This window comes from Drosophila rhopaloa, unplaced genomic scaffold (assembly GCF_018152115.1).
Source record: "Drosophila rhopaloa isolate 14029-0021.01 unplaced genomic scaffold, ASM1815211v1 contig_115, whole genome shotgun sequence".
Taxonomy (NCBI): Eukaryota; Metazoa; Arthropoda; class Insecta; order Diptera; family Drosophilidae; genus Drosophila; species Drosophila rhopaloa.
The window spans coordinates 3,283,430-3,305,222 of record NW_025334990.1 but is presented as its reverse complement, the minus strand read 5'-3'; the positions used below and the strand labels follow the sequence as shown (position 1 = coordinate 3,305,222).

General features: G+C 40.1%; 2 protein-coding genes across 2 annotated transcripts in view; one reads left to right on the top strand and one right to left on the bottom strand.

Moving 5' to 3' along the window:
• Positions 1–16,762, top strand: part of LOC108049650 — a 48,788-nt gene extending 32,026 nt beyond the window's left edge. The window contains 13 exon segments of the mRNA XM_044459147.1: positions 313–448; positions 4,130–4,338; positions 4,823–5,067; positions 7,455–7,527; positions 8,289–8,440; positions 8,509–8,716; positions 8,777–8,907; positions 9,050–9,203; positions 9,592–10,308; positions 11,898–12,197; positions 12,772–13,175; positions 14,717–14,864; positions 14,867–16,762. Of these exon segments, the coding sequence (XP_044315082.1) occupies positions 313–448; positions 4,130–4,338; positions 4,823–5,067; positions 7,455–7,527; positions 8,289–8,440; positions 8,509–8,716; positions 8,777–8,907; positions 9,050–9,203; positions 9,592–10,308; positions 11,898–12,197; positions 12,772–13,175; positions 14,717–14,864; positions 14,867–15,408 (3,419 nt within the window). The 3' untranslated portion in view covers positions 15,409–16,762.
• An 825-nt stretch (positions 16,763–17,587) lies between these two features.
• On the bottom strand, positions 17,588–21,536 carry LOC108038080 (RNA polymerase-associated protein CTR9 homolog). Its single transcript, XM_017114796.2, has 6 exons — positions 21,460–21,536; positions 21,147–21,253; positions 19,529–21,084; positions 19,126–19,342; positions 18,604–19,061; positions 17,588–18,459 (listed from the first exon to the last, which is right to left on the bottom strand). The coding sequence occupies exons 2-6, from the start codon at positions 21,249–21,251 to the stop codon at positions 17,850–17,852; spliced, it is 2,946 nt and encodes a 981-aa protein (XP_016970285.1). The 5' UTR covers positions 21,252–21,253; positions 21,460–21,536; the 3' UTR covers positions 17,588–17,849.
• Positions 21,537–21,793: the final 257 nt, after the last annotated feature.

The following is a 21,793-nucleotide window of genomic DNA, read 5'->3' as shown; positions in this document are numbered from 1 at the left end:
ATGTCTCCATGTCGGAATCCGCACAATGGAAATGGCCGCTTGGCGCTCGAATCCGAACCCTTTCAGCGAGCGGGCTTTATCATCAAAGGGAAATCAAGCTGTCAGTCAATTTATAGTTGTAGCGCACACACAAAGGACTGGTTGCGATGTGGCGATAGGCCCAGGTCAGAGGTCACATATTTCAATTAAGGGAAACCACGAATGCGGCTTCGATAACACCAACTGGTAGCCGCACTTCCGAATCGAACCCATTCTAAATGCATCGTTTAAAGCCTTACCCATTAATAATTTCGTTTATTTGTGTTTTTTCAGGACCGCTATCAGAGGTTTTGACTGCCGTTGGCTCGGAGGTGGCGCTGCCCTGCGATCTGCAACCAGGCACAATGATCGCCGATAAGGTGCAACTGGTCATCTGGTATCGCCAGGGAAATGCCAAGCCCATCTACACGTAAGTTTGAACACTATAGATAAGAAACAAATATAAAAAAGTAAAAAATACATACATAGCAAATATCAAAGTATTGAAAACTGAATTTAAATCTTGTGGTCTTCAATTCTGAGTATCTTTTCTTTCTTAAAGTCTACTTATTTTCACTTCAATTTTAAACCCATGATAAATATTATGCCCATCACAATATATTCATATTAAATATTTCATAGAAATTTATCCAAATTCAAACCTTTTTCTTCATCTTTTTCAACTTTTCTACGAATTCACTTTCCTTTATAAATCATTTATAAATCTCCTCAAAGCCATCTTCATCTCATCACCCAAGTTTACAGCCTCATCCATTTTAGGTCTCACATATCCCGTGTATATTAAAACCTCCTCCGTTTCTCAATCTCCTGGGATTGTTTCACAGTCAACGCCCCGCTAAAGTGTCATCTAAATGAATTTCACTGAGGGATTTTACCAGGGGGTAACTCAGAGCTGAGCTGATATTTTTTGGAATTATCCAAGGACCCCAAACGAGTTTCGTATAGATTCCGTGGGTAATGGCAGCCAATTATTAAGAAGCTACCAGTTTTAGGTGTGCGGGGGCGTGGCACACACTGAGGCACCCAAAGTAGGCGCTAGCTCATTATAAATTCTATTAACGTGAGGCATTTATGTTGAATTTGACGATATAAACATTACTTACACAGAACAACCTACGTGTGTGGAAGGGGACTTAAGGTTTGTGGTTGGGGTTGAGGTAAAAAGTCCCACCCCCTCTACCCCGCGATATTAGCACTTCGAAAAAGATACCTATAAATAAAGGTAATTGTCGTTTTATACAACCACCTTTTTCCTGGAAATTGTAAATCAATTTAAAATAGTAGAATTTATTATTGAATAATATTTATGTTTAATAGTTTGCTGTTTCAATGTTAAGTTGCTATGTTTCTGGTATTTGCTTCTCAAAGCAATCAATTCTAATTACTTTTTATATAGCTAGATATTTTTCTGAGTGTCTAACTCGCAGGTTAGCAATTTTTAACAAGCTCATAAGAACGAGGTACGAAAAAAAAACATGTATGAGTCTGTGTGCCAGAAAATGTCACAAGTAATGGCAAGGAGGTGGTTCTCTCAAACGGGTAATATAAATACCTATATATTTATATATATAACCGTATAGACTGACTGATTGGCAGCAGCAATTCGGCTCAAAGGTCGCTCGTTGGCAATTCACTTTTTTTTCTTGCGATTTTCCAGGAAAATCCATGATGGAAAATACGGGGGACGACTGAAAAGCTGCCAGGTGAAGTCGAGTGGAGTCTCAAGTAGACAGATGCGCAATAGACCAGAAATTGAATTTTATTTCATTTTCCATTAAGTTTGTTCCTCTGTTCTCGTTGCACACAAATCGATGATGTCAAGTCAAAGTGTCAAAGCTCGCTGTCGTAGAATGTGAACTCCTGTGGTCTTGGGTACAGTGTGCCCTCGATTGCACCTACCGTTTTCTGGGTGAGAGCGGGAGGGGGAGCACTTTTTACGACCGCATAAAGTTGAGGTTTATGCAGATACCTCTTCCCCAGCTCCTCGGCATTTGGTTCTCGCCCGCATTTCTTTATTGTTTTCCATCAATTTTAATTTGCTTTTCCCACACTTCATAAATTTTACTTCTTGTTTTTTTGTTTTTGTTGCTCAAATGTTCTGGCGTGCTGGAAGTTTCAATATGGCCAAAAGGCTGGAAGAGGTCGAGAGATTAATTGCATGAGAAATTTATTTTTCAATTGCCATGGATTACCCACGGATAACCTCTTGCCTCCAGATCACTCCACTCCTCCACTTCTGTGTCCAGCTCTCACTCACTTCTCCACATAATTTAATTATGTTTAAAATCCATTAACAAATATCCCATCCATCTTGTGCCACTTACTCCTGTTCTTCTGGGTTGGGTTTTCTTCATTCCGAGTGCATTTATCGAATGTGTGTTTGGGCTTGCTTAAATAATAAATCATCTAAAGTGTACAAAGTGGCCAGTGATCTATTTGAAATGTGGGATAATCTGGGGTTAAGTTGATAATTGCGGTTAAGTAAAGCTTTTCTCAGTGTTCTCCAGTTTTGCTTAATTGATTTATATAAAATAAAACCAACAGCAATCATTACTTGGAAATATAAACTATTATAAAGTGTTTTTTCGGCTAAGAATTTGCTTAATTATTTAATATTTAATTTAATATTTGATTAATTAAAATATTAGTGAAAAATATTTACTATTCATAGTAGTTCTATAACGTAATTTTCGGTTAAGATAACTACAGCTACAAATTTTGTTGCTCAGTAAACTACACGTCATATTTTGAACAGCAAAACATGAGGAAAATTTTCCAGGTTTATCCAAGACACCATTAAGCAAAATCCTTAATCTAAATTTAGTCGAGGCTCCCCTTTTGAAATTGATAGCTCTACCAACACAGAATTTTCTCCATAACTCACAGCCGAAAAAAAGCAAAACGTAAAATTCTTCCATGTGCTCTTTATAGCAAAAATACTTCTTGGAAATTTAAATGCTCTGTGGGTTCTTTAAAGCTACTTAAAAAGTGCCACAAGAAACAAAAATAAAAGTCCTCAAAAGAATTTAATTCATTTGGAAAACAAAGTGAAATAAAAATTCAAGAAAATACGAAAATACAAAAATAAAATGGTAATCCGCTTAAACCAAAAGGGAAGCACAACAAGCGCTAAATTGATCAATTAATTAATTGAAGTGAACTATAAAATGAAAATGGAAAAACACGATTTCGTGGGCTGACTGGGCGTGTCACTTGGGGGGCGTTGGAGCGTATTAACATAAATAGCAAAAATGTGTTTCTGCCTTTTTTGCAGAGCCTTATCTCCTCATCCCTCCGCCAACGATACTAAAAAGGTCAAACGAAATGCTGAACAAAAAAAGGAATGAAAAATCAAATTAAAAGACTGAAACCAATTTAAATGTGACCATTTAAAAATGCTAAAAAAATGTGGAGATAAAAAACGAAAGCAAATGGAAATCAAAAGTTCTGTAAATGCATTTTACGATGAATGGGCGAGCTGATTTCGGAGTGTGGAGCGCAGAGCCTTTGGGCTGTGTTGACATTTAATGCGGCACTTTGTCAAAATGCATTGGACAAAGCCATAAAACAAAAACGTTTGGCCATAACAATAAAAACAAAGTTCTTTTTCGGCCATTCATGCCCTGCACCCTCTATATCTATTTCTGAATTGAACGGCTGGAAATAGTTTGACCCAAGGGAAAGCTAATTAAGTATTCAGCTTTTAGTAGATTCCCCGGATTTGACACACATTTCACTGCCCGATGTTGTCTCAATTGCCTGGACAATAAAATCAATGAACCAGGTTAACACAATTTAGCTTATCGAGGTCTGGTAATTGAAGGTGTTGGGCGATTGGTGGTGAACATGTCAAAAGCGTTTTTCATGAGGAACTCAATTTTAGGTTCCATTAATGGCCAAAGAGTTGGGGATAAGGTTTATTTATGGCTAGCCTGTTCTATAGATGGAAACAAGTTGTAAGGAGACATTAATTGGTCAATAAAAATACGGTACATATAATAAAGTACTTACTTCATGTCAATAGTATAATAGTGGATACATAAATCATTGTAATATAACTAATTTACTTCCACATTTTTTGTCATTACAGGTTTGATGCTCGAGGTCGCCCTTTACACCAGGCTATTCCTTGGGCAGATGAAAGTGTCTTTAATAAGAAAGCGCACTTCCACTACGATACCAATCCTCCTGCCTTGCGGATCAAGAATATCCAAACCTCAGATGGCGGACTCTACAAGTGCCGTGTGGATTTCCACAAGTCACCAACCCGTAATTGGCGCATTAATGTAACAGTGCTGGGTGCGTTGATTACTTATTAATATACATAATATACATATCATGAATAAGAAAGAAAGCTAACTTCGGCAAGCCGATGTTTATATTATATATCCCAGCAGCTGTCCAAAAAAATAAATATTTTACATATCGGTGATTAAAGTCATTTCGATCGTGCCTATGGAAGCTATATATAAAGGCGTCCGATTTATATAAAACTAAAACCGTATTGCTGTAAAAGTTACAAAAATACTATATCTCGAAGTAAAAGAATATATATATACACATATATATATATATATATATATATATATATATATATTAAGAAACAACGAAGTTCTAATATTATTTAACTTTCTATCGTATTAATGATTCAGTAGGGTAATCCGGACGACTTTATATGGTCGAGATTACAATATTATGTATTTAACTCTTAAATTTCCATTGTATAATTTTTTTTACAAATTTGATTACCTATTTAATTCCTGTTTTCATATTCATTCCACAGTTCCACCCACTCAGTTGACCATACTGGACCATCATGGTGCCGAGATACGCGACCAAACTGCAGGTCCTTATTTGGAGGGCGACAGCATCGACTTGACCTGCCTTTCGAGCGGTGGAGTTCCTCCTCCGCGGGTCTCCTGGTGGCGTGAGCACGCCCTGATCGACGACTCCTTTCAGGTCCTTCCCGATGGCTCCGTTCGCAATGTCCTGCGCATGAAAAACATCCAGCGGAAGGATCTCCTAACGGTAAGTCATTAACCTCTGTGGAGGGGAATTGAAGTGTTTGCTCCAAATATCGAAAGCCTTATTTACGACCTTCGCACAAAGCGCCTTCGATTTCAAAGCTCTGCCCTCAGTTCTCTGTTCATCAGTGTTGCCATGAAAATTTCGCAAATAGCTGAAAAATGATGCTTAAGAGGAATATTTATTTTAAATTAGCTACAAATCACTTATAATAATGAATAATTATAATAAACAAATTTTAATTCAAAAACCCTAAAGAGTTAACTAACTTCATGTTAATTTTTTTTAATTCAAAGTTTTTTATTTAACAAAATTTTTTATAAATTTGGTTATAAATTAATATTTAACTTTTTTTGTCCATTATTGCTTTATTTTCAAATTTGAAGATTTCTCATAAGAAAGTCAACTATCCTATTCAATAAATGTTTTTATTTATTATTTCGTGGTTTCTAGAAGTGGCCCCATATTTGTATTTTGATAATAAAGATAAAATATGGGTTTTAATTATTCTTAAAACTGATTTTTTAGTTTTACTAGCTTACAAAATTTTATAAACGTCACTTGAAAACTTAAACCAAAGCTTGGCAAATAAACTTTGAAAACCTCCAAAGATTTGTCTATAAAATAGCCAGCTTCTCAGCGCTGTTGCTTACCCCTCGGCTTCCAGTTGGCCATTTATTTTCGGCTGGCCACAATGGACGGCTTGGTCTGTGGGCCTCCGTTAATGACAGCGCTCCGTGTGGCAAGCGGGTCCATACAATGGCTAATAGAAATCAAATGCAACCGAATGCATTGGGAATTGTTCCCTGGGTGGTTTGTGCGGCTTACCCTCTTCCCAATGGAGAATCCCCTCCCTTCGGAGAACACCTTCTCCCCCAGAGATTGCCCACCTCCTCCGAGGGGACTGCTCTGTTCTGGTGATTCTAAGCCGGATTTTTCTTTGGTCCATGTAATGAACATTATTGTTAGGCAGCGCTAATCCCGCCATTCAGATCTCGGTTTCCGTTCCACCAGCTCGCAGTTCAGCAGCAAATTGTGAGCCGCTCAGGTCTTTTGTGTTATGGATGAATGGCTTGAGTGGAATCACTTGAGTGTTGCCCATGTAATACCGAAAATTATTAGCTTAGACTAAAGAGATGAATTAGGATGGAGGATTCAGGGGATTTATGGAGTCAAAAAGCGCTGATAAATTATTGAATAAATCATTCGATTTGATATAAAAGTAACTAGTTTTACAAATTAGGAATATTTCTAAAGAAAATTTTGCACTGTACTCCTTGAATGCAAATAATATAAATAAAATTCTGTCATAAAAATTGAATTCTATAACCAGGCCATAATTTCGTATTTATTTTGTATTTAAAGACTTCACTTAATCACTGCAAAATAAAAGAGTACAAATTCTTTATAAGCAAACAAGTTGTAGGTAATCAGATTATTTACCCATTATCAAAATTAAAAATGGAACTTTATTAATGCAAGAAAAATAAAAACAATTCCATGTTTAATAGAATAAGAATTGTTCTTATTAAAAAGCAGCATATATTGTTGATGAAAAGTAGAACAACAAACAGTAAAGCATAAGCCATCGGCAAAAAAATCATTTTAATCTATCTACACTTTTTAAAGCTGAAAAAACAATGCAGTAGTTCAACTGGCCGTATTAAATATCGAAAAACAAGTTAAAGCTTTTGTGGTTATGAATTGTGGCTATTGTTCGCGCTTCTGCCAATCGATTTAAATTCAATAGTTCGGAAACCGTTCGATGCCATAATAAACACCTCGCAGTATCAATGACCCACTGTGTGACATTTCCCAGCCCGGGAAAGTCCCCCAAGACCCCCTACCTGCCCCAATAACCGACCCAAGTATCTCCAAAACAACGTTAGATATTCTTGTGTAACCGAATAGAAATTTATGACCTAATTCTCCAATCGAAAACGAGACTTGCGGTGCGGCGAACCCAAAAGTTATGCAAATATTTTTATTGCCAGACATCGTTACAGTTTTCGTTTGGCCCAATAAAATGCTGGAAATGTATATGTTCCCAAGAAGTATCGCATTACCACCAGCCAGGGGAATTTATGATATTGATACTTGCATTCGCCAACCTTTTGAACTCTTTGCGGCTGGTCTCAGTTTCTGTCTCCAACTGAAAGCATAATTGATTAGGCTTTATGGGCGGTTTTTCTTGTTATTGGTGCGTGTTCGATACACATTTCCCGCAATTAAAATTAAATGTTGAGCAGGTTGATTTATCATCGATATTTGCCCTGTCCAAAGGTCCATATTTTATTGGAATTCGCTCTTATTAGTAAAAGGCAATTATTGTAATGAGCATAAATCATCGGGTTTTAATATTGTACCTTCTGTTCGTACCCTAATTCCAGATGTACACTTGCCAGGCGTCCAATGGCCATGTAGTTGCAGCGTTGACCAAGAAAGTTATCCTCGACATAAATCGTAAGTACCTCTTGAAATGGGCTTTTAATAAAATGCACAACTTTTATAGTTTGTATAATTTGCTGGGGCTTACCAACACAGCTAACACAGTTGAAGGTCAGCGTTTGAGGTCTGTTGTTTTTGGTTTTAGTTGGTGGGCGTGACATTTTCATGGAAATTAATGTAATTAAAGTTTTGTCATTCTGCCGCAAGGACACACGACCACTCGCATATTCATCCACATCCATGCATTTATGGTTATGCGGGTGGTTCGGCTCGCTATGCTAATCGCATTGTGGGTCCCAGTGATGGGCATAATAAAATGTGTCATAAATAATGGACATTTCCATAAAGGTTGGTTATAGATGAGCAGGAAATTAAGCGGCAGCCTTGGATACGAAATTTGCGCAGTGTCCTTGTGTGGCTATAACTGAATTTCTGAATGTTAATCAGCCGCCTTCATATTGCAATAATGGTTGCAAATGAGCATCGTGCATAAAACAGAACTTAAGCTGTAAACTATTTCAAATTAATCTAACGGCAGATCTTTACATATTTTAATTCGTGACCAGCCATTGTTTTCTATATTTAAAACTAAAATGAATAACAATTTGCGTGTCAGTAGTCTCTTGATTATATTGTTAGGATCGCAGATAAAATCGGTCATTAATTAGAGAGTTTTCTATTCATGGGTAAATCGTTTATTAACAAATTACAAAAATAGAAAACCATTATGCCATTGATATAAATCTAACTTGAATTATTGCTATTTTTCTCGGTAGTTCCGCCGCTTAGTTTGCTTTTACAAGGCCTAAATCACGCCGTGATAGCTGGAACCCGAACCCACGTCACTTGCACGGCAATTGGAGCTCGTCCTCCGCCGGAAATTATTTGGTCAAAGGCGGGTCAGATTGTGAGAGGGGCTTCGACATCGGTAAGTTTTTTCTTCTAACCAGGAAAAGTTATCGGGAACCATAAGTTATTGTATCGTTATATCCTTAGACCTCCTCCGATGGAAACACAACCATATCGGAGCTAATGCTGATACCCGTTCCCGAGGATAATGAACGGCAGGTGGTGTGCTCTGTTTCGCTAAATGCGGGGATCACCTCCCAGCAACTGCACGAGGGTCACACGACGGTGATGACTACACTGGGAAATGGACACACTGGATTGTATCTGAAGGATTCCAGGGTGCTCAATGTAACACGTAAGTTGGCTTTAAAAGTAAGGGGCTTTGATTAGAAATTTAATGTACCTTCCTCTGCAGATGCTCCTATTGTCAACCTGAATCTGGGCGCTCCTCTCGATCCGAATAATCTACTCAAGGGCACCGATGTCTATTTGGAGTGCGATGTAAAGGCGAATCCTGCCATCACACGTGTGGAGTGGTATCACAGTGTGAGTATATTTAAATGTACAAATATGATTAACCCTTTATAACCACTAACTCTGGGAATTTTGTACTTGGGAGGAGAAAACCTCAGCACACCTCCATAACCACTAATTGAATAATATTTGTTATATCTCGCTCCCTTTTCAGGACAAGCAACTGCACTCCTCCCGCGGCATCATCATCTCAAACCAGACCCTCGTCCTCCAGGGCATTTCCAAGTCCTCGCACGGCCAGTACTTCTGCCGGGCCACCAACCTCCAGGGCAGTGTGTCCAGCAACGAGGTCTACTTGGATGTGAAGTGTAAGTGCCGCCTCTTGGCCACACACCCCACTCACTTGACTTCAGCACTTGAACTCTGCACAGAAAAAAATAGTTTTTAATATGATAAAAAAATTTAATATTAAATGTTTATTGTCCAATAACTTTTACAGCCTAAAATGTTTGTTAAAACATAATTTTATTCTTAGCTGGCTTATTTTAAAATCACATTTCCTTTCCTAAGTAAATTATTAGGAACAAATATTAAAATGGCAAAAAATGATGAAAAAATCTTATAGCTAAAATAAATGATAAGATAGAAATGATAGAAATCATTCTAAACTTTTGTAATTAAAGTTAGTTTTTAGTTTTGTATAATCAAAGTTAAATATACAATACAATTTTTCCCTGTGTACTCTCCGATTTTCAGATCCGCCCGTTTGCAAGTCGGAGTCGACGATTATACGTGCCGCGCTCAAGCAGACAATCAACATCACCTGCGAGGTGGACGCGAATCCACTCGATAATCTAAATTACAAGTGGCACTTCAACAACTCGCTGGAGAGCCTCATCGAGCTGCCCCAACTGGGAGTGGGTGCTCCGTTGCTGCTGGCCTCCGGTCCGGACCTGAACGGATATTATCAGCGGAGCAAGCGGAAGCACTCGTACGGACTGCAGCAGAGGCTGCTCCACGGAAGACATGGACGCATGGCGGCCGTGCGGTTCGAGGACGAGGACGAGTACGGGGAGCTGGAGGAGTACGGCGAGGAGGTGGGCCAGCCCTTCACCCAGATGGTCTACTCCAACATGGTGCACAAGAACCATGTGGAGAACAGCAAGCAGCCGCAGCGGAAGCAGCTGCCCCAGCAGCAGCAGCAAATGTCGTCCCCCGGAGACGGCCACCACAGCTCCTCCTCCTCCTCCAGCGGAGTCCTTCAGCTGGCGGAGCGCAAGCGACTGGCCGCCCTCCACAAGCAGCACCACCGGGGAGGCGTGGCCACGCCCCCGACCACCACCTCCGCGCCCCCGCTGAACAACGTGTACAGTTACCATGTGGAGAGCTACGAGAGCTTCGGCGCCATTTCCTGCGTGGCCAGCAGTCCGATGGGCCACAGTCCACCCTGCTGGTATCACATCCAGCCGGCAGGTGAGCGAAAGATAAAGAAACCCGGGGAGGAGTCAGGAAATCAGATAGAACAGAGACGATTCCAATACCCTTTTTATTGGGGGGCCTATTTACCTTGCTCGTGTCCAAAAGCCTTGCAGACTTAGCACTTAATTTCCTGAATTTCCAAAAAATAATCTTCTATTCAAAAGATATTTTACCAAAATAACATTACAAATTTAATGTTTTCAATGATTTTTTTAAAGATCTAAACTCTTATAATTAACATATTATCTCTGTTGAACAGACAACCCAACTTCTATACCTATTATTTTTTAAAAAGGTTTCCTAATGGCTTTGATAGCAGAATTTCGAAGGTTTGACTGTGTGATGCCCATTTTAATATTACTTAAATAATTCTAAAAAAATTGTTAATTTACAATTGTGAATTAAAAATTAGTTTTTTAAAACATGAATAGCGAATTATTGATGCCAAACTAAATCTAGTTAAGTGATACAAAAATTGAACGAAAAATAACTATTTCTTACGGACTCGTAATTTTGTGCTACATTCGCAACAATATGTAGTTAACGTTCGCTTCTTTCAAAGGGTATGTGAAAAAATTTAATTAAATTCACATCGAGGCAAGCGGCAAACGGCAAACATGTTGACTCGATTCGGCTGCTGGCCTGGTCAGTAGATAATTGTGGCACGCAGCACGTACGGATGGATACCGGCGAGTGAATCTCTGCACGTTATTTACATTTGGACGGTCGCTGTGCGAAGTTGCCTGCCAGGCGGCAATTTAACGCATTGCCCCGCCTGTCCGACGGTTGTCAAGGGGTTGAGCCCGGGGTGGGGCAGTTCCTGGGGGCCCAAAGACAGCAACAGCATCCGCATGTCCTGTCCGTCCGTCCGGTTGCGTCCCTGACAGCAATAAAAGCCATGTTTACCAACGCCATCTGCATGTTTGCCTTCCTGATGCTGCTGCTGCCGCCGCCACTGTTGCAACTACTGCAATCTGTGTGCGGCCCGATAATCTGATAATCAAATGCAATAAATTGCCAGGGTACATCATTTATTTATAAAGCCTCCGCTGGCCATGGCCCAAAAACATGAAGCAATTTTGATAGGCCATCAGCTAGAGTGTTCTGGTTATAGGAGCTGGGACAATGGCTTCCAATTGACAGGTGCTCAGTAGAACTAATTGTGTCAGGAAAATTCCATTTTATTAAAAGATGACTTAGGAATTTTAATATTATTTATCTGGCAACAGTACAATCTTCTAATTTAACAACACATGGCCCTAAATATTTAAAATTAATGTGTTCAAAGCACACTTTCAATTGCCAGCCTTAACATTAAATTGAACTTGCACATTTAAAAAGGTTAGCAAGTCTCCATAGCCATTCGATATGTTCAACGAACTAAAAATCGTTAAATAATAATAACAATATATCTTAGAGAAATAGGTAAATAAGACTTTAGATATTTAGTGGTGAATAAATAAAAATTTTTGGGAAAATTATAAGTATCAATTAAATAAGGACTTCTACCCTTGCTAAAAATTATAAAAATTTGTATATGTTATTATTTAAAACACATATTCTTTATCATTTCCACTCATTAGACCTTCCCGAACCTGTGAAGAACTGCTCGGCCTTCAATGCCACGGCCAACTCGCTGCAGATCCAGTGCATGCCCGGCTACGATGGCGGCATTCCGCAGCACTTCCACGCACAGATCTACGACGAACTGAACCGCCAGATCCTGTATAATGCCTCGTACAAGTATCCGGAGTTCACGGTGAAGCGTCTGCCCAGCGACTCCGTGTTCGTCATCCGGATCACGGCGGTTAATGCCCAGGGACCGAGCAAGGTTGCCTATCGCCTGCGAGGACGCACGCTTTCGGCTCCTTTGTTGAGAACAGGTGAGTGTTCGGCAATTGGAGGTGCAAGTTTAGCCTTTTAGTCTTTTGAAGCTCAGTTTTAGGGCCATTTTTGAAATTAATTTAATTTCAATATTTCTATTAATAAATAATTAATTCATGATTTAAATTTGACTAAGTTTCAGTTTTATTAAATACTTTGAATCACCCCTGCAAGTATATACTTTATACTTAGTTTCCTTTTTAATAATTTAAATTAAAAGTACATACATATTTTTAATGAAGAAAAATTGCAATTTATCACTTAATTATTTTAAAAATTTTGATATGATTTAAAATTGTTTCTATTTATTATTTTTTTTACTTCATATATAGTATTTGTTTAAATGCTTTTAATACAGTTCTATTTAAAGTTAAAGAAGTCCTTTTAACTTATTTTATAGAATTCCATAAATGTATTAACATTTTATCAACCACTTTGGTGGGTTTAATTGGTCTAGTCGAACGAGGGCAACACTCTCGTAAAGGGTTTTTTGTTCTTTGAATTGTCCACGTTTTGCCATTTAATTTTTCACATTTTCCCCGCATCTGCTCTCCATTTTCGCAATTTCCATAGCCTCGTCGACGGCGGTGCTGGTGCAACTGACGCCCCTGCTGGGCGCCCTGGTGGGCGTGATTGCCACACTCATTCTGGTGGCTATTTGCGTGGTGATCGTTATCAAATTCCGCAGCAAGCGGGGCGGGAGGCGCCACGGGAACGGGGGCGATGCCACCACCACGGAGGCGGACAAGGGGAGCGCGGAGCCACTGTCCCGCAACATGGGCAGCCACTCCAGCCTCGAGGACAAAAACCCGGATGTGGTGCCCCAGGAGGCCAACAGCGAGGACGAGTTCCACCAGGAGGAGAAGGCCTTCGACCGATTGAATATGGAATCGCAGCGGATTTTGTACACCCCGCCGACGCGGATTAACACTGCCTCCCCGCCACCGCCCTCTCTGTCGCCGACGTTTGGCAAACAGGTGAATATGACTAGCTATTCAGTGTTACGATTTGTGATTCCCCGGATTCAATGTTGCTATTGTGAACGATTCACAGCGCTATACAAAGGAAAAAACGTAAAGTGTTGCCTAGTTTTTGGCTGTTGCTTTATAAAAGTCTCGAATTAATAGAATGGTTTCAGGGGCTGGAAGTGCGATGGGTTTTAATCTGCGAATCGCATAATATGATTTGGCAGAACAATGATATACATTTGGTACATTCTCTATTGACTACAATCCATTTTTTCTTATGAGAATTAATATTTAAAAGAAAATATAAGCACGCTTTTATTGAATTCTATAACACAAACTATATTACAATACATTACGAATAATGCAATTTTATTGAGCTATAGGAGCGTAATTCAAATTTACAAAAAAATAAAAATGGAGTTTCAATCAATAAATATAAATACATTTTTTCCCCAATTATGATTTCTTATTTTGTGTTTTAATTTTACTTATACAAAATCCGTAATAGCAACGTACAAATTTACCGAAATTTATATGTGTATGTATTTATAAATTTTGTTACTTATATACAAATTTCATAAAAATCCTTTAGCAACAGTGTGGCAAGGCTAGAATTCACTTTTTTCTTTTTTGCCGTCAATTAGCCAGAAACCGTAAATAAATTACACAAATTAGTTTCGTTGTTTTCCGCAGCAACAACAAGTTGTTGGCCCACCTAAACTTTTCCTTAGTGTCCACATCCAGTGCACTTTTGCTTAAATTTGTACCATTGTTTAACTTTCTTCTTTTTTTTTTTTCCTGTTTGAGGTCTGGTGGCCAAAAGCGGCATCAAATTTTGATGAGCAAAATGCTTTTGCCTGACAGTCGTCGCCAGGAAAAGTTCAAAAATGTTTAGGTTTTTGTTTAGCTTGGCTTTTTGTAATTTTCTGTTGGTCTGTCACTCCGAGTTGAGTTCCTAACAAGCTCATTAGAAGTTCTTGGTGTTTGTGTGGGTCAGTTTGCGAACTTTTCGATTAGAAATTGTTTTTGCCAGCGTTCGTCATAAATGTGGCATCAAAAAGGTTGGGGGAAATCCTCATCAAAGTTTTAGTTTAAATATTACATATCACAAAAGGGAACTAATTACAAACTGAGTAAAAGTAAATTAGTCTCCTTTTTTTGAATGGAAAAAGTAATTAAATTTTTATTTTTTACAACCATTTAATTTTAATGAACTTTTGCAAGCTATTATAAACACAAAGGTTATGTTTTTGCTTACCTAAACCATTAAAATGAAGCAATTTTTTAATTCATAAATATAAATGTATAAGAAGCCAATAGCTTAACTTATTGTAATTAATAGTTAACTTTGAAGTATATATTTACCCTTAACGAAGCTTTTAACCATTACAATTTATGATTGTGCAAAGTTTAATCAATGCAATATGTAAGAATACATTTTTTAGAAAACATTTCCCAAAAAAATACACTTTTTAAATACTTGTGCAAAATATAATTATTAAAATCTTAATTAATTTATCAAACATTTTTTACTTGCGCTTTCTCTGCAGTACGGTGAACTCTCGCTAACCACGAATCCTGCCTTCAGCCTGTACAACACTCCACAGCGAGCTCCTGCCGCTCAGCGACCCGTTTACACCGCCCCACCGCCCCTCCTGTCCACGCGGACGCCCCCGAACATCTACACCCGCATCCCGGGTCGGGGGGTGGCGGGGGCGGAGCAACGGTCACGGCGGCAGGAGCCGGCGGCTACCACCTGCCGGCGTACGAGACCAGGACCTCGCCCACCTCGCCCTACGGATCCACCACCACCTGCACGATGCCCCTGCTGGGCGGCCAGTCCAACGGATCGCTGCAGACCAACGGCAGCGGGCTGGGGGGCGTGGGTCTGGTGGGCGGTGGTGCATGCAACACCCTGCCCCACCCGGGCAGCCTGCACGTGGGCGGCATCTCGGCGGCCTTGACCAGCTCGGTGACCAGCGGCAACATCACCATCGGAGCGGCCCAGTCGCTGCTGACCTCGCCGCGCTCCCAGACGGCCACCTACAGCACCACCCTGGGAGTGGGTGGTGGTCTGGCCGGCGTCCAGGCACCACTCCTGCTCGGCGGGGGCGGGAACTACGAGACGGTGAGCTCCTGAGAGTTAGCCAAAGAGGACATCAAGTGTCAGATCGTGTGCATTGGCGGGAGCAGCACGTGCACCACCACAACTCTGGGCGCCGAGCGCACCACCATCGTCTAAAGAATTAGATCGATACACTGAGAGATAGTCGAAGAGGAGAGGTAACTGAATCCCAAATTATGTATTATAGTAGTTAAGCTGCATCAAAAACTCGACAAGACTTCCACGCAAAGAGCAGCAGGAGCAGATGGAAAATTAATTTAAAAATCAGATATATAGATATAGCCTATGTGTACTGGATTTAGCATTGTTTTTCGAACCCGACTTAAGTGTAACTGGAAACCACAAAGGAAAAGCATTTATTTAGTTTACTTACCACTGCATAACTCGAATCTGTCTTTGTGCGCAAAAAACAAAAAAGAGTGTGGAATACTTCAGTGAACAAAAGGAGCTATGCTTGTGAAATTAACGAAAAACTAGTTTATACTTCAAACTAAGAGATTTACTGAATCGCAACTAGTTAAGCTATAGATGTGTATATATGTAACTTAATTTAGGATCAGGTCAGCTAATACTTAAACTAGTTTAACGATTTAGCCACTTAATGTAGCCTAAACTAAATTGAACTTAGTTAGTCACATTGCGAATCTACGAAAAGACTATCCCCCTGATCATATATATGATAAAATTACAGAATTTAATGGCATATCTCTATATCGACATAACACATATAGCACAAAACAGCAGCAGCAACCAACAAAGGAATCTGAAATAGGCGCAAACTATATATATTATAAACGATACGATACGATACAATACGATATGGTGTGAAATGAAATGAGTTATACTTGTATATGTGCATCGAATCATATTTTGTTAAATGTGGAATGAAATTTTATACGCATCTGTTGTCGAGTTCTTTATCAAATCTATATAATACGAATATGTAAAAGATCTGTATGTATCCATAATTATATCGCGCGCAAAAAAAAAAACAAAATAAAAACGAAAGTTCAATGTGTCTCCGCCACCACCTGCCCAAAGAAAAGCCCAATTTCCAACTCAACGTAGTCGCTCTAAGGTCGAACTAAAAGTTTTTCCATTTAAAGATTCTTCTTTCTCCCTCCCACCATAAAAACCCCAACATGCAAAGTGCTTCTTCAATGACAAAATCAAATTGAATTGTGACTCGAATTATAAATTGAAAATCGAAAAACTTAAGAATGAAATTTAATTTTGGTTTAGATCTAGCAGCTAAGGACTTTCGACTCTACAAATATAAACTTAGGAATATATATATTTTCTTAATTAACCCCTTATTTGTAAGCGAATTGAATATTTATTTTTCATGCAAACATCATTACTTTTCGTTCAGTTCCCTTTAATGTAAAGCAAATGAAAACTTAATATTGCAAACGGGCAAAAACAAGTGAAAATAAGTGAACAAAAAATAAAGAAGAAAATGTGTATAAAACTGACAGTTTTTGATGTTATTTTAATAAAGGGAGGGTAAATATTTGCAGGAAAATCAAAAATAAATTCTATTGCTTCAAAACTAGAAATCCCTGACCAAAAATTCTCTGACTTTCTCCGCAGTGAGGTTTATGTGTGCGCTCGGACAGCTCGTTTTCCCTGATTTATTTGGAAATATTTTTCATAATTTGTGGTAGTGGGGGGCCCGACAATACAGACACCCGTAACAAGCCCATTTCACCACAGGACATGAGTCGTGTACGCATATTTGTCCTTTTGGCAGGACACGCAATACACTTTTGGAATTAATTAACGCAACCCCAGACGAAGCCCGAAAACCACTCAACCACCCAGAACCCACACTCAAACCACCAACCGAACAGAAAACAAAGCAACGACATGTGTGAGTGGCTGTGGAGTGGTGCAGGATGGATGGATGGATGGATGAATTCGGGTGCTTGTTTGTTTGTCCACATCCTGCGGCGAAACTTGTCACAGACTAATTTCGTGTCTCAGCTCATAAATTGATATTAATGAGCCGCACCGCCCCATCTACGAATCATTTTTCGCGTTTGCCTAACGAATATTTAACTTTCGGTTCAGCTCAGTTCGACTGGGTTCCTCGGTTTGGTTCGTTAGATTCCCTGACAGTTACAAAGTGGCAGTCAAGTGTATGGGTAATTCGAGCAGGACACCAATGGCCTGCGGCTCCACCGACATGAGATGGCATTCAAATGCTGCTGTTCTGGGGGGAAACGAGTTTTTACTCCGCTCCCCAGAGAGAAACTGACACATTTGAATGAATCATTTGTGTTTGCCACAGGAAAACTCGGTCAGAATTCCACGAAGAAAATGTGTAAATTCATTAACAGCATTTTGGGTAATAATCAACTTAAAAGGGGGAATAAAGCACTGTCATATTGGGATATTAAAAATAAAACTCAGAAGTGCCTGGCGAGTTCCAGTTTTATTCGTATTAATGCGCTTTATAATAAAGAACATTTTTAAGGTAATCCATATTCTGTTGTTATTGAATTTATCTGTCTAGATCCTTTGGTCACTGGTCTGAAATGTCTTGCTTAATTTCTTCATTCGTTGTAATTTTCCCGGACTTTCATAAAGTTTTGCCGCTCCAGTCGGCGGCGCTCGGTGGCTTTCTTGATGCGGTCCAATAGCTCTTCGATTCCCTCGGACTCCTCATCATCACTTAAATTTGAATCCAAGTCCGTTTGAGGATCATTCTCAAGTGATTCGTTGTCTTCCAAGTCATCATCCTCGTCATCCTCCTCTTCACTGTCATCATCTGTATCAAAAAACTCATCTGTCTTGCACTTTTTGGCCGGCTTATTTTCATTAATCATAGTTCTTTTGCGAGAATTATTGGCAATTTGGTTTTTGGACTCATCATTAGAGTCTTGATCGTCGGCTACTTCCACGTCCTGCTGATATATCCTTCCAGGTTCTTGGCCATTCTTCGAATCATCTTTGAGTAGCTCGGACATAATTTTGTTGGTAACCCCCAGGACTTCATTCTCTCGGAGGACGTGCTCCTCCACCTGCCTGTTTGTCATCTGCAAGTTAAGCACTCGCTGGTATTCCTCGTGTAAATTGGACATCAGGTTCTGGCATTCACTGGCCCCTTTCTCACAAGCGAGCTGCGAAATTCCATCTTCGGCTAGATACAGATGGTAAAAATAGCTGGAAAAAAATATTTATTAGAATCATTATCGATTCCAATTTGGGGTTGCTGGTGGTGATTTGATCTAGAAATTCATTTTTTAACTTCTTAGCTCAGTAAAGTGTTTTTTTATTTTTTTTGTATTCTTTTTTGGTCATACTCACTTGTGCGCCACTTTAAGCTCGAGTTCCGCCCTCGTGAGATCCTGCAATTCGGGTTGCGGAAGGACAAAGACTTGTTCTGCATCCTTAATGATGGCCAGGGCCAAATTAAAAATCAAAAAATTATCGTTAGGGGCCAAGTGTCGAGCTTTGAGCAACCACATCTTAGCCTCGCGGGCTTTTCCTTCGCCGTAAAGAGCCTTGGCTAGTAACTGCATTACCTCCACACTGTTTTCCGGCAGAAAGTCCTGCAGGCATTGCTTGTATGTCTCACTGGCTTCCTTGAACTGGCCCAGCTCCAAGGCTGTGTGAGCCGAGTTGAGGATGGCGGAGGGGCACTCATTCCCAGCCTCGACAATTTGCTTGAAGATAGCCTGACCTTCGGTAAGGTTTTTGTAACTACTTAGGGCTGCTCCAATGCCATTGGCGGCCCATATGTTTCGCGGACTGCGCTCAAGAATCTGGAAATGGAAAATTCTCTATTAATTTCCATTTGGAAAGTTATTTAACCTTACTTTATCTTACTTTTACATAACAGTTTAAGGTTTTTTCCAGCTGTGTGTTGTCTGAGGACTGATCTCCTCTATCCAACGAACTGTGAATTTTCTCGAGACAGAAATTTCCCAGAGCCACCAAGGTGTAGATATCCTTGCATTCTGCAGTGTGGCGCGAAATCACGTTGTAATTTACTATAGCATGTTTGCTTAGATTCAGCTTCATATAGCAGTCGGCCATATAATGCCTAAGGTATGAAAAATTCAAGAAATGTTTTATTAAAGTATTTGCCTAATTAAATACGAAATAGTTTTGGTTTTGTAACCAACGTCAACCAATTCAGCATATTCCTAAGTATAATACAAAATGGTTTTGATTTAATTTATGGTTTATTATTATTGTTTTAAATATCTGTAGTTTCTTTTTGACTCACCTGGCCGCAAGACTATCGTTGTCCGCGTTGAGGACATCCTTAAAGTACTCATTGGCTTTGTCCAGCTGATTACGCTGCATCGCCATCACCCCTAGTCTCAAATAGCAGTCGTAATAGCTCGGATAGTCGTCGATAATCTCCTTGTAGACAATCTCGGCCAGGTCGTACCTATGGAGATCCTCCAGAATCCGACCTCTATTGAATCGCATGGTGAGCAGATTGGTCACCTCGTGAACGCCACTCTTGGCTCTGCATTGGAAAATCGCCAGGTCGAGGGTATGGAGTGCCTTCTGTGGCATCTTGGCCCTCACCTGAGTGGCCGCCAGGTTGTTGAGCCACTCGGTAGGGATCTGTTGTCCGTGCTCCATGTATATGCTCATGGCCTGGTGGTAGGCAGCGATGGCCGGCATCCAGAGCTGTTTCTGTTCATATGCAAATGCCAGACTCAGTCTGCTATCGAAATCATGGCGAGCGGACACGAATGACGTCACTTTGACCAGCATATTGATCGCCTTATCGATTTGTCCTGGAGATCTTTCGTTTAGGTAAATTTTTGCCAGCAGCAGCAGTGCCCTAGCCTCATTGGGCATGAATTTGAGGAATCTTTCCAAGCAGGCCTTGGCCTTTGTGATTTCACCGCGCTTTAATAACATTTGTGCCAGGCCCATGAAGGGCAGAACATATCCTTCAGGTGCCAATCTCACAGACCGAGTGTAAAACTCCATGGCTTGTTCGAATTGCTTGGTGGCATGAAAACATCTGGCGATCTGAAAGCAATTCTGCGATTGCAACTGCGGAATGTCAGTGACCTTATAGGAGTTTGCAGCCAAAGCACAGACCTTTTCGTAGTCGCCGGCATAATAAAAATGATTGGCGAGGATACTCATAATTACGGCATGTCGATTATTCCTTTCAAAGGCGGCACACAGCAGATTGATACCCTCTTGAGTGGACTCTTTCTCGCGTTGGTTGAGTTTCAGCAGGGCCATTCCGACAAGGGCATTCTGACATCGGCCATTGTGTTCCAGGGCCAACTGAAAAGATCGACGGGCTCTGTCTAGTTCACCCATGTTCAGGAAACAGTGCCCCATGCCGACATGAACATCCGGCGGTCCAGAAAACTGGCTGGCCAAGACACTTTTAAAAAAGCCCAGGGACGAAAGGTAATCTTGTTGGTTGAAGGCCAGACAGCCGCGTCCAATCAGGGCCGGAACATGGGTCGGGATTTGCTTGAGAACGCTCACAAACTGCGCATCTGCGTCTTGGGCTCTGTCGGCGATTGGCATCAAAGCGAATCCCCGGACCAACTGAACGTTGCGATCTCCCGACCTCTGCATCCCATTTAGCAATTTGAGAATATTCATTACCTTGGCCAGTAGGACACTTCGACGGTTGCCCAACTCTTTGTGGGCCAGCCTGGTGAAATGGGCCAACAGCAGAGTATATGCCTTTGCCAGATCATCGTTGTAGGAGCTGTATTGTCTATGGGATTTTTTAATGCCTGTCTCCAGGATATGTACAAAATGATCATACAGATGTTGGGAATAGCAAACCAGCTATGTCAAAGAAAAAGTTTTGCTTATATTTAGCATAATTGGTAAGTAACTCACGAACTCACAGCGTTACTAATCCAAGTCCTTAGCGACAGTTTCTCCGTGGTCAATAATAATGGAAAAGTACTGGGAAATGACATTCCAGCCGCTTCGGTGTTTTTGTTTGCCATTGCTGAAAAGTTGTTAAGTTAGTTGAATTAGTTTTCACTGACACATCAAGTCTAGGGTTGACTAGCTCTCTGCAAACATCGGTAGCTGAAAATGGCACGATATCTTTACAGGGTTAGGAAAAGTGTTGTCTGGAAGTTCAAAGGGTTAGCGAAACCCCACTTACCAACTTTGTTTCTTTGAAATATCTAGAAGTGGAATGCTACATACCTTTAAAAGTTAAGGTTTCGTTTCTTTCAAAGAAAGGTTGGTAAGCCAACTTAACTTTCACACTCTATATTTATTTGATAGTCAAGACTATGTTTTCTGTAGCTTTTTGTTAAAATAAATAATCAAATAAAAACAATTTACCAAACTAAATTATTCGTCTCTAAAGATATTTGACAAAAAGGTAATTGATGCAAAGGTTTCAAAAATGAAATAATAATGACCTTTTCTGATTGATAAGTCTCTACGATTTGACCAATAGCCTGTTCAATGTCACGGCCAGGGCTACAATTGAAACTCACTTCGATGACGTAAATTACAGTGATTGCTATCCACT